The sequence below is a fragment of the Lactuca virosa genome, chromosome 9 (assembly GCF_052849685.1).
Source record: "Lactuca virosa cultivar CGN04683 chromosome 9, Lactuca_virosa_CGN04683_v6, whole genome shotgun sequence".
NCBI classification, from domain to species: Eukaryota; Viridiplantae; Streptophyta; class Magnoliopsida; order Asterales; family Asteraceae; genus Lactuca; species Lactuca virosa.
Genome location: NC_136434.1, coordinates 135,043,858 through 135,061,364, shown reverse-complemented (window position 1 = coordinate 135,061,364; position 17,507 = coordinate 135,043,858). Strand labels below are relative to the sequence as shown.

Sequence of the window (17,507 nt, the reverse complement as noted above, 5' to 3'; positions counted from 1 at the left end):
TCGTGCTATGGAATGTCGTTCCATAGCAATGTTGCTACCACATTGTCTACGAATTTTATTTCTGGTAGCGAGAATGAGACTTGCTAGGGAAAATGTTACCGACTCCATATCCGTTGGTATTATGCTACCGATATTTCTATGGAACAAAAATTCGTAGAAATTTTTCAACGACATTTGTTACGAAATTACTTTCCGTTGTACTGCTGCTATGAAATTAATTATCGTGATTACTATGCAACAAAATTTTTCAACGGAAAACAATTCCATAGTTGCTTTGCTATGGAAGTACCATTCGTAGGTATTTGCTAGGGAATTCTGCTATGAAATTTGATTTCCTTTGCTTGTTTTGCTATAGAAGTACCGATATTGCTAGGGAAGGTTGATATGGAACATATTTCCGTTGTTATTCTACAACGAATCGTGCTATGGAATGACGTTTCATAACTAATTTGCTACCATATTTTCTACATAATTAATTTTTGGTAGCGAACATGGGAATTGCTACGAAAACTGTTACCGGCTCGAAATTGTTTGGTATATTGCTTCCGATATTTCTATGGAAAAACCATATGTTGCAAAGTTGAAACGAACTTTTTTATGAAAATACTTTCCGTTGTACTTGTAATTATTTAAAAGGTAAGAACCACCTTTTATATTATTATTTTTTTTGTATATTTGAAACCATAAAAAATAAAGAATGACATACAATATTTAATTTGATATCTGCATCTTTAACAACATAATGGATGGAACTAAATCATTTTGAGTTCATAGCCAAAACAAAAATTGTGTAAATGAATATTAGAAGTGAATGAGCTCAATCTTTCATGTTTATAAACTAATAAAGTAAAACTATAAAAGAACATTGTCATTACTTGCATATAGCTCAACATCAATCTTAATTGTATAAAATAAATAAATAAAAGATCAAAATCATTGCCACCATTAATACGAATTACCCATAATCAATTGTGCCATTTTGAAAAAAAAACCCACATAATTCTATGTCAAAAATTTCACATACAAATATACATAGTTAAAAGCAAATACATTTAGAATATCCATATGCCTTTAACATATCACAACAACACTTCATTCCAAGCTTCCATAATATACTTTTCCCTATGTGGTTAATCTTAAGTCAACTGCTTCCATCCTGAAACCACCATTCTGAGACTTGATGTTTCAAGATACAATAGATGTAAATAACAATGTTAGAATCACTACGTGTAACATACAAAAGAAAAATAAATTTAAGGGAAATTAGATAGTAGGAATTGAAACAAATGATTGAATTCCCTAACACACGATACAGTGGCGGAACTACAACAATTAGTATTTGCTAATTTCATATTTACAATGATACTAGAATGATATAATACAAAAACGAAAAATATGAAAGTACAGTGCATCTTTAAAAGAAAAACACAGGCCTTGTCATTTTCAACCACCATCCATTCTCGTGAAGTGAATATGAAACCAATGAGTTATGAAAAAACACAGGCCGTGTTGTTCTCAACCACCATCCATGTCTAAATTAATTTCATCTTTATAAGAAAATCTCACTTAATTCTGTATTAAATTTTTTATAGATCCAATTAAAGTTAATTTCATGTTTACAAGAGAATCTTACATAGGCATATCAACAAACAATTGATATGCAGTTAAAATACAAAGTTTTCATATAAATCACTTTGATGCAAATGAACTGAAACTTATTAAAGTTTGATAACAAGAAATAAAGCAACAAAGCAAAACATACCCATCATGATTCAACAGAAAGAAAGAAATTAACTGTTAAGGTTGCTACAGGGACACATCGTCGATCATCCAATATTCTTATTTAGGAGTCGATAAATAAGACAAGTATCAGATAAGGATTATAAAGGTGCGATATGAGGAAGAAGAAGGGATACATGAATAAGATGAATGCGTGATTTGACAGGGAAGCATTACTAGTCCTCTTGCAGTGGTATAATTTCAACATTGGAGACGTTATCCTTGAGTGTTTTGAAGTATATGTAGTCCTATATGGTGAAGGAGGGTGGGAGAGAGATTTGAGTGACACATATAACATGAAATTGGATAGTACAGAAGTGGAAATCCGCCTTTTGACACCTATTGTACTTTTCTAAGAGTTGAGATAGTCGAGAGCCATAATCGATTAGGTGGTGAAAGCTTGCCGATCAGTGAAAGAGATAAAATTGATAGCGAGAGAGATACATGATCGAGACTAGATGTGTTGATATTGGTGAAGTTAGAGAGAGCTATATGAGCCCTAGACCAAGTTTCAGGGGGAAAATAAATCAGATTTTACAAGGATGGGAAGTTGTTTTAATAAACATTTGGGACGGATCGTATGCGGGGGAAATCCAAATCAATCAAAATTTAGACGAAAAAATCAAAATAATATGGGGGAGATTAAATTATTTTGATTTCAAATTACGTTTTTTATTTAGAAGGAATATATATATATATATATATATATATATATATATATATATATATATATATATATATATATATATATATATATATAACACGCTGTTCTAGTTTCAATCGGTTTCGGTTCGGGTTTGGTTTATGATATGTGGCTTATGGAATGTGTCGTATGGCTTGTGGATTATAGGTTATGGCTTATGCATTATGACTTATGACTTATGGTGTTTAGCTTAATGGCTTATGGCTTAGGCCATATGGCTCATGTCTAAAGGCTCGGGGTTTAGGGCTTGGGCACATGCCTTATGGTTTATGGTTTAGGGATAATTTATTGAGGCTTTAGGCTCAATAATTATGGTGTATGGCTTAAGGATTAGGTCTCATGGTGTATGGATGACCCATGTAGGTTTAAGGTTTAATTTTTACAATCTAGTTTTTAACACTTATGCCTTGTGACGTAGGTCTTAACGTCTATGGATCACTAAGGCATGGTGTATATGGCTAGGGACTTATAGATCATGAATTTTGGCTAAGGTATAATGCTTATGGATTATGCTTTAAGACCTATGGATTAAGCCTTTAAGCTTAAGGTTTAAGGCATATAGCTTATGGCTATTATGTATCGCTTAATAGGTAGGGGTTAAGGCGTATGGCTTATGACTTATTACTTATTGTTAGCTTGGGGCTTAGGCGTAACGTCTTATAAGTTGTGAATTATGACTTAGGGATTGGCTTATGCTTAGGGCTTAGGGCTTATGGGTGATACCATGACACCATAAGAAACTACCATATTGACCAATGACCCATATGTCATCCATGAGTGATACCATGACACCATAAGCAAGTACCATATTGACCAATGACCCATATGTCATCCATGGGTGTTACCATGACACTATAAGCAACTACCATGTTGACCAATGACCCATATGTCATCCATGTACGATACCATGACACCATAAGCAACTACGTACCATGCATGTTGACCAATGACCCATATGTTATCCATGCGTGATACCATGACACCATAAGAAACTACCATATTGACCAATGACCTATATGTCATCCATGGGTGTTACCATGACACTATAAGAAACTACCATGTTGACCAATGATCCATATGTCATCCATGTACGATACCATGACACCACAAGCAACTACGTACCATGCATGTTGACCAATGACCCATATGTTATCCATGGGTGTTACCATGACACCATAAGCAACTACCATATTGACCAATGACCCATATGTCATCCAAGGGTGTTACCATGCCACTATAAGCAAGTACCATGTTGACCAATGACCCATATGTCATCCATGTGTGATACCATGACACCATCAGCAACTACGTATCATGCATGTTGACCAATGACCCATATGTTATCCATGGGTCTTACCATGACACCATAAGCAACTACCATATTGACCAATGACCCATATCTCATCCATGGGTGTTACCATGACACCATAAGCAACTACCATATTGACCAATGACCCATATGTCATCCATGGATGATAGAATGACACCATAAGCAAGTACCATATTGACCAATGACCCATATGTCATATATGGGTGTTACCATGACACTATAAGCAACTATAATGTTGACCAATGACCCATATGTCATCCATGTACGATACCATGACACCATAAGCAAATACGTACCATGCATGTTGACCAATGACCCATATGTCATCCATGGGTGATACCATGACACCATAAGCAACTACCATATTGACCAATAACCCATATGTCATCCATGGGTGTTACCATGACACTATAAGCAACTACCATGTTGACCAATGACCCATATGTCATCCATGTACGATACCATGACACCATAAGCAACTACGTACCATGCATGTTGACCAATGACCCATACGTTATCCATGGGTGTTAGCATGACACCATAAGCAACTAACATATTGACCAATGACCCATATGTCATCCATGGGTGTTACCATGACACTATAAGCAACTACCATGTTGACCAATGACCCATATGTCATCCATGTGTGATACCATGACACCATCAGCAACTACTTACCATGCATGTTGACCAATGACCCATATGTTATCCATGGGTGTTACCATGACACCATAAGCACCTACCATATTGACCAATGACCCATATGTCATCCATGGGTGTTACCATGACACCATAAGCAACTACCATATTGACCAATGACCCATATGTCATCCATGGATGTTACCATGACACTATAAGCAACTACCATGTTGACCAATGACCCATATGTCATCCATGTGCGATACCATGACACCATAAGCAACTACGTACCATGCATGTTGACTAAAGACCCATATGTCATCCATGGGTGTTACCATGACATTATAATCAACTACCATGTTGACCAATGACCCATATGTCATCCATGTGCGATACCATGACACCATAATCAATTACCATGTTGACTAATGACCTTTACACCCCACACATACTCACCAATCTACCCATGCCTATAAGCCCACACCCACGCCGATGCCCACTCCACCTCATCCTTAAATCACTAACATACCAATTCACTTGACACCCATATACCTATGCCTACTCCACCTCACACTTACACTACCCCGCCCTAACATCCTTACTCACATACGCCCCTTCCGCACCCTCCTTATCGGATATGACTTATTTAATAACACAAAATGTGAAAATTCATTTTTACAAGAAACATCATATTTACTCGAAGTATCATATTTATTTTTGTGATAATGATATTATTTTTTATGTAAGTTTAAAACTGTGACTTTTATGTTGTTGGATAAAAATTAGTAATATAAAAAATAAGATTGTTTTTTTTTCATACGTTACTTTAATTACAATTATAACTGAAAAAATAAGTTATTTTCTAATTATTTTAAAAGTCCCGTCTCTCAATTTTAGTACCCCTCCAAAAAATTTCATGACCCCAAAACCTAATACAACGAAACCTAGGAAGCCCACGTATGATTTTTTTAAACTATTGAGGCCCGATTAAACTGAATTACAAGGAAATCAGGAAGAAAAAAGGTCGTCCAATTTCTCACCTGTATGCGGATTCGTTCAAAGCGGGGGAGTCGATTTTTCAGTTTTCAATTTCTTCCTCTATTGACCCATCCCTCCTCTCTGGCTCTCTCCCTGTATTGAAGGAAAACCATGCGAGATCACAACATTGCAGTCGAAACTCCCAAGATGCAGTTGTATTCACTATTCAGTAACATCGATCATTCAAAGGTTTTTACTTTTTATTCTTCGATTTTTTTCTGTAATCGGTTCAGAGTTCCAATAGGTAGAGATTTGATTGAGCCATCATCGGAATCTTAGAAGGCATCAAACAATACATCCGGTAAGAATAGGAAATCGGGTTTTATCAGTTTTCTGATTTCAGAGCATTATCAATTTTCTGATTTTTGTTAATTTTCTTATCAATTTTCTAATTTCCCCTCTTTTTAATCTATAAATCGATGAATCTATATGACTATATCAGACCCTAAGTTTTAGACTTTAATTTTCGGTTTCTGATATTGTTTGTGTTTTGTCATATGCGAATTCTGAATGAATGACTGTTAATCAAAAGGGCAATCAAACCCAAAGTGTTTTTTTCCAGATTTCTCTTAACAGGCCCAAAGTGGTTTAAGTTTCTGTTTCTGATTTTCTTTTCATATGTGAAGATTGTGATATTGCATCAATATGTTGTAGGTTTACGATGATGTATGATGTAAATGAGACTCTGAGCAATGGATGTGAAAGAATGAAATGTATTACTTGTAATTAGCCTGTTAAGTTCTTATTGTTGGTGACTATAACATGATTAAGTGGAAATTTGACATCCTATTGAGCTACTATGGTGATTAAAGGCAGTAATGATCCAATGTGAGATCCATGTCAGCTAACATTGCATTTTATGGTTGTGTATTGTTGGTGGAATTAGAGCTGGGATGCTGATTTAAATTTGGATTAACAAGAAAGCTAAAGGTAGCTGCTTTCAGTTATTGTTGAACTACTACTTTAATATTATTCATTGTTTCCTCGAAAAAGTTATTGTTATAGTTTATAATGATAATGTATGCCATTACTCATTGCAGAGGATTGAAATGGTGTTCTATGGGAAGTCAACAAATGAGAATGAGATGTCATTCATTATGTGTAAATGGTTGCATGTCTTTGCTTTTGTTGCTTTCTGAATTCTGGTAGAGAAGCGGAGAAGGTATAATGGAATTGGGACTTGAATAGCATGCAAAATCTTTAATTGGTTTCCGAAATTATTTTGTTAGTTTATGAAATACAACCTCATTGATCTTGATATCCTGTTGTAGTTTACAACTTTGGTGATACAAGCGTGTGGAGGAAATTATATGGGTGAAACAGTTCAACTACAAACAAAAATAAGATCAAGGCACACTTATTGGATTAATCGTAACAAAGAACATTGACTTGTTGGCATTAAAAGAGATCCTAATGTTAATGGAAATATCAATATTGATGTCATTGTTGTAGAGGTTTGAGAAGAAAGTTATAATCCAAATGAGGTTAGCAATCAATCACAATGAACTTTTGATTTATTCTGTGTTTTAATCTCAAATTATGTTAATTATTTTTTGCAGAACCGCATCCCTCATCACAAAATCACACCACCACCGTGATAGTCGCCACCTCTAGAAACCTTTCTCTCTCTCCCCCTCTCTCTTTCTCTCTCTCTCTCTCTCTCTCTCTCTCTCTCTCTCTCTCCTTGAAACTCTGAACAAGATAGCCGAAAAGAATACTATGATTTGTGGCCATATAGCTAGCCAAACATCTAGATAAGAAAAATTCTCAAACTATATGGATTTGGCTTCTTTGCGGACAAAAATGTTGAATTGGAAGAATCGAGGGAACTTGTTACTAAACAAAAAGAGAAAAACGAAGAACTAAAGGAAATAATGAAGGCCAAAGATGAATAACATAACACAAGAATCGAGCAGCTTGAATGATAACTACAATCGGCAATGACTGTTATTAACGCTTTTAAAGAACTCTAAAAGTAGTTATAGATCATAAAGTGTAGGCTTGTTTCTAGCAAAATATTTATTTTAAATTAGGTTACATTTCATTTCCTTGTAATAAATATTTGTTGTTTTATTAATGGTATAAATCATATTTGATTATTTGATATTTTTTATATATTCGTACAAAATAATTAGGAATTAATTTATAAAGTATTTATCCAACCGTAACTATTTAGCTTTGCAGCGAAAATATTCCTACAAAATTTGCTAGAATACTGACTTGGATTTTGCTAGGGAAATATTCCTACACCATGGATTTAGCTATGGAACCAAGACTACGGATTTAGCTAGGGAATCATCACTACGGATTTTCTTAGGGATTCATCACCACAGAATTTACTATGGATTCACCACCACCGAATTTGCTAGGGATTCACCACCACGACATTTGCTAGGGATTCATTACCATGAAATTTGCTAGGTATTAATCACCACGGATTTTGCTAGGGATTAACTACAACGGAATTTATTATGGAATAACTACCATGGAATTTGTGATGGAATCCTACAGAATTTCAGCTTTTCGCAACGGATTCCTTCCCTAGCAAAATCGCGTTTTTCTTGTAGTGTATGGGGAATTGTCTCCGCTGAAAACGAAATGAAATTTTTTTATCAGACGGGGTTAACTTCATGTGAGGTATATAAGTAGTCTCACTGAAAAATCTACCAGATATGATCCGAGCTTCAATGACATGTCTTCTAAATTATCGTTTGGACAACCGACCTGAAGCCTCATGCTTACATTCACACATAAAACTGTATATTCACGCCATAATCTTGATGAATGCAATGATGCCTGAACAATATCTGAACAATATCATCTTTGTATTACTTGAAGAATCTGTCGAAAGTCACCTCCAAATACAACGGTCTTACCTCCAAACGGTTTATTCTTGTCCAATGAAAGGATAACGTCTCTAAGTGTCCTATCAACTGCTTCGAAACAATGACGGTGCATCATCAGGGCTTCATCCCATATGATAAGTCTCGATTTATTCAACAATTCAGCTACATCATTACATGGCATAATAGAACAAAACGAATCCTCATTCAAGTTAATTGGTATATGAAATCTTGAATGAGTTGTTCTACCACCAGAGAGAAAGAGTGCTCCAATTTCGCTTGAAGCAACGTTGATAACAATTTCACCTTTAGATATAATAGCAGCAGACAATGTATTCCAAACAAATGTATCATAAACCATAGAGGAAAAAGACACCACCTTTTTTGTTAATTGCATTGATAATTGTATCATAAACCTTTTTTTGATCGATATTTAATTTGGAATGCATTTGTTGATGTTTAACTTCAAGAATAGACGGATCATAATTAAGCTCATCTTGAATTAACATATTGCAAGAATCTTGAATACATTTGTGATCAGGTAATGGCACATTGGGTATTTGCTTCAAACTCAGTCCATAACTCAATAAAGATTTCTCAATGTATGACAACATAAGATGTAAAATTGCTTCCGGTTTTACCTTCAAGCCTGAAAAAACAAAAAATTATGAAATTATTTATTTGTAATATTAATTAATTTTAGAACGTTTTTGTGTAAATGGGTTAGATTATTTGAAAATGTACCTGTTACGCAGAATTCTTGTTTACGAACGTGAACGACATCATTAGAAAGACAATTATAAGTCTCTTTAAAAACATGATGAGGCCGCGATAGACTATCCGATGTAATCAACATAACAAATAGAGACCTTCAATATGAAGTGGTGGCCCAATGATGTGTTTCGTGTATAGAAGATATGTATTCTCTATCATCCTCTAATAAGCCAATAGTGTAGCAAGCATCTTTGTAAGATTCATAAACGGTCCGGCTAACTGTCCTAATATCTTCATAGCAAGTAGGACCCTTTACTTTGTTGAGCAAAATGAGTAAGTAATAAACATCACCAGACTTGGGATACATGTGATTAATTCTGCCAAGTGACTTTGTCTTTGTTTTTCTTCTTGTCCATACTTTATTTGATTTATTCCAAACATATTGAGTTGCAAATTCAACATATGATAACTTGTGTGCCTTTTCATCATAGCTGTTACATTCCATCCAAGCCAAAAATTGAGAAGCAACAATAATGGGTTTAGAAACAACATTAGTAACACGTTGGGATGGTTTAAACACAACATGTTGTTTGCCTTCAAGGTGAAATGACAACCTTTCAACAGGAGGTGTTCTATAATGAATGTCATACCCAAAAAGTGTCTAGCATGCCTCACAAGCAGAAATATAAAAACTATTGTAAAAGTCAACAATTTCATCACGGTCGTTATTTTCTTTATGTTGTTTTTTTTTAATTTTGGCCATCATAAAAAGAGGTTGTGATCATGTCTGGTCCTTTGTTAATATACTTAAAAAGATACTTTATCGATCCAAGCTGATTACATCACTCAAGATTCATACGCGCTTGGTATTGCTTCAAAAGTATCTTATTATATGGAACAACATATTTAAGAAAGCAAAGAAACATGTCATAAATAACATTAAAACCATATTATTTTAAAAAAGAGGAAAACCAAATAAACATATATAATAATTATAATTTTCATATTATATAAAGTATTTAAATGATTTAATATAAATGTAAATAAAAATGATGTATGAATAGTTTATGTGAGTTAAACTTGATTTATATAAACTTCAATCTCGCATTATATTTTAATGTAACTTTTTTAGCGATATTATGTATTAAAACATATAACATATATTTCATATAAAAGAAATAATTTCTATGGAATTATATATATATATATATATATATATATATATATATATATATATATATATACCATTTTTCACAACATTATTTCCATTGTGGTGTCGTCTGTAAATTGGATAACCGTCGTCGTCAATATATGTATGACCTGTATAGTCTTTTGGAAATTATTTAGAACATTTTCCTTTTTTCATACATGGCATAAATGGAAATTCATTGTCGTATGGTCCATGTATCATGTTGTCACAAACAATTCGATACAATTCTGGTTCAAGCTCCTTGTCTGGCAATTCAACATATATAACACGATCTATATCTTCGGTATTTGGAAGTTTAGATTTTTTTTTTCTAAAAAGAGGAATATGTGAAAATGTGGAAGACCCCCTTTTTGAAACTCGATGATATATACAACTGTTTGAGGCAATTATGTTAGTTGGTTAATACATAATATTATAAAATCATAAAAAAGATAATGAATAATGACCTTTTAGATTTATACCTCCATAGACTTCATCCAAAATTTTTTCTTCCTTCAGTCAACTGATTAGTGAATCAAGTTTTATTTTGAATATCCATGTAAAAATATATGGCTTGTCTTCCGGTTTAAGATTCTCAGATTTAACGAATCTAATTACCTCTGTCCATTTAGGATTACATGTAAGGGTTAAAAAAGATCTCGATAACCAAATCACTTAACCAAAGTCATTCCATCTAAGTAATTTTGTTGCATGTAACGGTTGTCACCACTAAAAGAAGATGAAATAATAATACAGTTTCTCATCATAGAAGCATCTTCAATTCCCTCTTGAGCAGCCTTGGCCAATTTGCCATAAGGAACCACACGTAATGTTGGTTGGTTAAACTGTATATAATTAAGGAGATCATTTTCAACCATTGTATATGAATCAACTAAAAAAATGTTGGAAGAGTTTTCTCGAACGTAATATCAAAGATATGTCATTAGCTCTCTGTTGTATACGGTAAGCAAAAAACTCTCTCATGGTCAGCTTTATTCGTCCTTTGTAGTCTGGTTCTTCAACACCACGATGTAATATATCCGGTCGAAATCCATCCTCGTCATAAGGGAACAATAAAGGATATTGAAGTGAAAGATATTGAGGATGAAACTCATTAATATGTTGAAGATGCCGACTCTTTGTTTCCAAAACAATATTTCGTGAATCAGAACCGTCAATGTCACCTATAATGAGTGCATCCACCTCACTTGTGGTAGGAAGATTATACTGCCCACCATCCTTTTCTATTGTCCCAATCAATTTAAGCCTAATACGCTCTGCTAGATTTGATCCAAATCGATCACGTGCCATTCTAAATTGCTTAACTAATGGATTGATAAAATCCAATCAACCCATCAACTCATGAACAATCAAGAACTTGAGTGAAAAAGGATTTTCCATTGAATTAGAAGATGTTGACTTTTTCTTTTTTGAACTACATTAAGAGGAAAAAAATCATGGATATAAATATTATGCAATATAATACAAAAAAACAATATATATATATATATATATATATATATATATATATATATATATATATATATATATATATATGCGTGTGTGTGTAAAGCGCTTATACGATAGAATGTATTTACATACTCGTATGCATTGAATCTGTTGTCGACCTCATGATTTGTATCGTATATGTACAATTGGAAAAAATTTGGTAATTCACCATCCTCTGGTAGTAAGTTGCCTGCAATATGATAATTCTGTCCATGCATTGAATAAACATAAGGACCACCTCCAGAGTTAATTGAATGATCAATTTTACCAGCCATAGATGTAAATGCAAACATCATATTGTATCGACGGATACTTTGTATAAAGTTTTGACCTTTTACAGTAACGCTGCTATATAAATCAATCAACAACTGAGGTGGGTGGATAAGAGTGGGTAATTCTACTTTTCCATTGTAACAACAAATGGAATAAATAGGTTTTGTTTAAATCGTTATTTCCTTGAATTGCTTCTCCCTTCCAAACCTTAGCTTTACATACTGAGCAAATATATATCCCATCACCAGAATCAAAATAATCTATAATGAAACAAAAAACTCATCAAATTAGATATACTATATGCCTAAAATGAAAAAGGGTAACAAAATTTTTAAAGTATAATTTTAATCGGATAACCAAAATCATAAATTTTAATTATAAAGAAACAATACCCTTCCTTATTATAAAATATTTAGTCTGATTGTCACCCGTTACATCATTTTAAGAAATTGAAGTATAAGGTACAAATGTTTGTTTCTTTTTTTTGTAGAATGAATAATAGTACTGCTACAGAATCTTCATTCATATAAAAAAAGAAATATCATTTGTATTGAAATGTTTGCGTTTCCCTCTTGTGGATTTAGTTGTGTTATTTTCTTGAAATGTAGCACAGTTGTTGGAAACAATTGAATCATTAGATAAGCTCAATGAATATGTTGGAAGTGTTTGTGGAGTAATTTTTAAAGCTGAGAAAATGTATAAAGTGAAATATAGCGCAGGTAAATGTATGATCAAATAAAAAATAGTATGTATTAACTAATTAATCATGAAAAAAATATGAAATCTATGACCATAGCTCAGATGGGTCTTGCGTGCATTTAAAGTTGTTGCATTTTGAATTTTTTGGTCATTTGAAGTTGACAACGTACTTGAACCATTTACTATTGTTCATTGCTTGTTTTAAAAGTTAAAAAGTATTGAAATTATAAATATTTTTATATGATTTATATTGTGGAGTTAAACATAATATAATTGTAATTATGAAAAACTTACCCTGACTCTGGTGATTTGTGAGAGTGACTACCTTGATGAAATAAATGAATGTTGTACATTCGGGCGTATAAGGTTATGAGAGGATGAGGTTGAAAGTGATTTAGTAACTTTTCGAGTAATTCGACAATTAGGCGGTATGAAGAAATTATTTCCTGGAAAAAATATTGTATTGTATAAGACAATGAAATTATCGATATGTAACAGTATAGTACATATATTGAAAGTAAATTTATCATCAATTAAAGAAATATATAGAATAAATAGTAAAATAACAATAGGATAACTATTACCAGAGTTATAATGCATCCTAACAGCCTTGAAACTTATGACATTTTGATTTGTTCGGGCATTTGAAGCGGGCGACGTATACGAACCGTTTACAATTGTTATTTAGTTACCATAACAATTAATACATTTGGAAATTGTAATAGTCGTTATATGATTTTCAAAGGCAGTGTGAAAATAATATAAAAGTAATTATTAAAAATTTACCCTGATTAGTTATTTGTGAAACTGGCGACCTTGATCAAATTATTGTAGGTTGCACATTCGGGTGTATGACATTATGAGATGATGAGTTTGAAGGTAATTTTGTACATTTTCGAGTAACTCGACAATTAGGAGGTACGTAGAAGTTGTTTTCTTCAATAAAAAAATAAGTATGATAAAGTTGGAGGAATATATAAAAAAATAATACGATAGAAGTAAAAAAACTAATATATATATATATATATATATATATATATATATATATATATATATATAAAACATTAAATATGATACTAGTTAAATTAGAAGTTTACCGTTTGTGATGTCCGACAGTGGTGTGCAAGGGGATGCTTTTGATTTGGTTCTTTCATTGTTCAAAGTCATATAGGTTGGATTCTATAAGATGTAAGATGAAATAGGTGTTGGGTTATTAATGTATTGTGTCAAAGTGCTTTGTACTAGAATAGTCTCATTTATTAACGGGTTGGGCCTGTCTATCCGTGTTTATGGTTTGCTAGGGTTAGACTATTTAATGTGCATGCATGTATCGTTTTAGGGTTATCGATTGTATTGCCCAACTTAGCTTTTACAGAAAACTTCACGTTGAACTCTTCTAAAGCTTTGATTATATTAAGCATTCAACACACCTTTGATCATTACTCTTGTTATTTGATTCACTTTACTGCTTAGAATCTATCAATCTTAAGTTTTATTCTTTCTATAATTGGTATCGGAGCAGGAGATTGGGTAACTCATATGCTAATATTATGTTGAGTTCTGTGAGGGTTTGCGTTTTTGTTGGATCTGTCTTGTCATCTTTATCGTTTCTATCGATTGTAGACGTCAGATCTAAATCCTAGTTTTACCCTAAACTCTTTTATTGTTTTACACATATGATTCTATACAAGTTTATGTGAGTCTCTAAATCATACAACACGAAGATCCCCATACTCTTTCTTTCAATCTATCCAATAGCATTGAATCTACTACCAGGATCCCAATCCTCTTCCCACGGGATTATGAAGTCTGGCCTTGCACTTCGAAGACTATGTTCTAGGTCTTGAAGAACACAGTCAACCATATGGCAAGCAATGACACAAAAGACGTTTTCTCACATAGCAACCCAGAATGTTATCAAAACTCAAGCTGAATACAACGCTCTTCTTATTGAACACACAAATATTCCTCAGGATGAAAAAGACAAGTTGCCGAGTAACATCAAGGCGTTGAGAATAATAAGTTTTGCTCTTCCACCAGATACTTTTCGTATGGTGAGTGCATGTGAGACAACAAAGGAAATCTGGGATAGGTTAAATGAGCTTTATTCAAGCAATGTCGATTTGGAACACTCAGTTCAAACGTTACTTCTATCGGAATTTGGTGCTTTTGTGTAAAATCCAGAAGAAAACTTGATCAAACATTCAACCGTTTTAATCATCTTTTAAGTAGGATGTTAAAACACAAAATTAAGCATGATATAATAGAGAAAAAAGTCATGTTTATGAATGGATTGAGATCGGAATGGAAAACAGTTGTATCCATAGTAAAAGCTCATGAATAGTTCATGAGTTACACTTTAGCGAAGCTTGTGGGAATTCTAAGATCCCACGAAGATGAAGTGACGAAGGATTTGAAGCTTGTGTCTAGCATGGGATCGTTGGCCCTGGTTCCGAAGGGTAAAAAGGTAGCTGAAGAAGATTCCGAATCCGATCATTCGGATTGTGATCTTATGAAAGAAGAATATGCTCTGTTAGTGTCTAATCCCAAGAAGTTTGCTAAAAAAGAACTTTGGACGTTTCAAGAATAGGAACAGACTGGGAAACTACGGTTCAGACAAGCAAAAGGATGAGAGCTTTAAGAACTCTCAAAAGGATAAATAAAAACAAGAGAATAAATTGTTGGGAGATTATGGCTATGATTGCAATTACTGCGATGGCAAGAATCATTTCGCTAAGGAGTGTATGTTGAGAAGATTGAATGAGAAGAAGGAGGCTGAGAAGGAATAAGCTTACTATCTTCAAAACATAGAAGAGCTTAAGAAAAAGAGTGTTGGGAATGTGAAGCCTGCTTTGATTGTGCAGGAAGGTAGTCACGAAGATGGACGCATTGAAGTATGGTCCACAGATTCTGAAGATGATGAGGTTGAGAAGCCTACACATGGGGGATGTTTTGTTGCAAAGTCTGAAGCATAGGAGTACGAAGGAAGATGTCTGATGGCAGCCAGCCCTCTGAAAATTGTTTTGCAGCGAGACATGTTTAGGAACAGATGAGTGAATGCGAGAAGGTCATCAATAAGGTACACTCTATACTCCAATCTCTTAATATTCCTGTTACTCGTTACGAATCTGAATTAGATGATTTAAATTATACTGTCTCTAATTTTAGTGATAGTTTAAAGAGAACACATCTAAGCAATTCTAACCTAAATGATCAAATCAACATGATAACAAATAAATGTGAAAAGAGAAGAATGTGGATAGAGAGGTTGGAGTTAGAGCTAACTAGGTCAAAGGATGATGTCATTTATCTTAAGAGAGACAATTTAGCACTTTTGAAACAAAGAAACATTTTCTGTTTAATTGCAAAGAGTTTATATTTCAATATCACTCAATTGCATCTTGATTGTGAAATAGGTAAAAATATACACAAAATGATTTTACCCTTTCTTGAATTGAAAGAGGATGAAATCGATGCAGAGTGTTATAAGTCTGAATCTATTGTGTCCTCTGATGATGTTTCCGATTCGTACAAAATTAGGCTTGACAAAATAGAAGCATATATTCAGTCCAAAGAGCACAAGAATATGTTAAAACAAATGTTGGATGATAAGGATAAAGAACAAATTAAATCTAATATTGTGCAAAAATTTGACTCGTTGTGCACAAAATTAAGTTTAGAAAATACTTTTGAAACTGAAAACGTTTCTGAATTTGACGAAAGTGATATGAGTGAGATTTCTATAGAGGATGAGATAGATTGTTCTGCATTCATACCAAATGAAGTTAAACCAAAGAAAAAGTTGATTTATAAAATTCAATTGAATATATTCATGTTTGAAAATAAAGGTTCAAAGTTTTAAAAGCAAAAGCCACCATTTTTCCGAAAGTACAAACCGTCCATAATCAAGTTTTCAAAAAAACTAGACTGGACAAAACTGATACATTAGAACTGACGTCCATTGTTAATAATGATAATGCTGATGGTTGTGACAAAATTTTCTGGTCTGGACCAATAAAAAATGCAGACGAAACAAAAGGTCTTTCCGAAATGACCTCATGGAAAACGAAAGGAAAATAAGTTTCAGAACCAATGAATCGTATTGACCTTCGTTACGATCAGGCAGGGCCAAGTGGAACAAAGAATGTATCAAGTGAAACATCTTCCGAATAGACTGACACTCTGGTCAGAAAAGAGAAACCTAGAACTAACATACATAAGTCAGCTGAAGAACTTATTGCTAAGAAATGACAACTGAATGCTGGATACATGAAGAACTTTCAAGAAAGAAAACGTTTCTGGAAAAACAAGAATTCCAATCAAATTCTGTTAATTCAGAAAGATCTTCAGTTCAAAATACGAACTATTCTCCTATTCAGAAACCGAAATCTAAACCTTTTTCAAAACCACAAGCTTAAAAACCACAAGTTTCAAAATTTGTTGAAAAATCAAAATCCAGTTGTTCTCTAAAAACAATTTTTTCAAAATCTGTCAACACATCAAAAGATGTTAAGGGTAAAAATAAAGTTGTTTCGGAACCATAGATTTCTCTCGAGGAATACAAAGCTAACTTGAAAAAGGAGGAAAAAGCCTTTGCAAAGAGAATGGCTATGAAACACAAAGAATTTATTCAACGGAAATCAAATGTAGTTGAAAATTCAAAGGGAGAATAGTGTTTTGCTAAAAAGAACCTTTCGGGTTGATACAAATGTAACTTTTCCTGTTCTTAAGAAATCCTCACTAGGACCCAAGAAGGTTTGGGTTCCTAAATCTCTCTAAATTTTGTAGGTA

General features: G+C 33.3%; 2 protein-coding genes and 1 long non-coding RNA gene across 5 annotated transcripts; 1 reads left to right on the top strand and 2 right to left on the bottom strand.

Moving 5' to 3' along the window:
• Positions 1-5,408: 5,408 nt before the first annotated feature.
• Positions 5,409-7,588, top strand: LOC145138127 (uncharacterized). 3 transcript variants are annotated; one of them, XR_013721333.1, is made up of 5 exons: positions 5,409-5,678; positions 6,144-6,419; positions 6,530-6,651; positions 6,761-6,973; positions 7,049-7,588. It is a non-coding gene; the product is annotated as an uncharacterized LOC145138127 (long non-coding RNA). The 3 variants fall into 3 exon arrangements; XR_013721332.1 differs by having other exon boundaries at positions 5,409-5,790; XR_013721331.1 differs by having other exon boundaries at positions 5,415-6,419.
• A 529-nt stretch (positions 7,589-8,117) lies between these two features.
• Positions 8,118-9,188, bottom strand: LOC145139821 (uncharacterized). Its single transcript, XM_079073516.1, has 4 exons — positions 9,077-9,188; positions 8,797-8,981; positions 8,366-8,711; positions 8,118-8,296 (listed from the first exon to the last, which is right to left on the bottom strand). Exons 1-4 carry the CDS (start codon positions 9,186-9,188, stop codon positions 8,118-8,120), a joined length of 822 nt encoding a protein of 273 aa, XP_078929642.1.
• A 15-nt stretch (positions 9,189-9,203) lies between these two features.
• Positions 9,204-11,546, bottom strand: LOC145139820 (uncharacterized). The gene is made up of 3 exons (XM_079073515.1): positions 11,198-11,546; positions 10,916-11,127; positions 9,204-9,707 (listed from the first exon to the last, which is right to left on the bottom strand). Exons 1-3 carry the CDS (start codon positions 11,544-11,546, stop codon positions 9,204-9,206), a joined length of 1,065 nt encoding a protein of 354 aa, XP_078929641.1.
• Positions 11,547-17,507: the final 5,961 nt, after the last annotated feature.

Bases quoted from the DNA above. Each gene is read 5' to 3' on its own strand.
- LOC145139821 (XM_079073516.1), bottom strand. From the start codon at position 9,188: ATGTTGATTACATCGGATAGTCTATCGCGGCCTCATCATGTTTTTAAA. The intron at 8,982-9,076 runs GTACATTTTCAA...TTGTTTTTTCAG, and splicing joins ACAAGAATTCTGCGTAACAG to GCTTGAAGGTAAAACCGGAA. The intron at 8,297-8,365 runs GTAAGACCGTTG...GATATTGTTCAG, and splicing joins CAAGAATAAACCGTTTGGAG to ATATTGTTCAGGCATCATTG.
- LOC145139820 (XM_079073515.1), bottom strand. From the start codon at position 11,546: ATGGCACGTGATCGATTTGGATCAAATCTAGCAGAGCGTATTAGGCTT. The intron at 11,128-11,197 runs GTATACAACAGA...ACATTTTTTTAG, and splicing joins GAGAGAGTTTTTTGCTTACC to TTGATTCATATACAATGGTT. The intron at 9,708-10,915 runs GTTAAGTGATTT...GAGGCATGCTAG, and splicing joins ACTTAGATGGAATGACTTTG to ACACTTTTTGGGTATGACAT.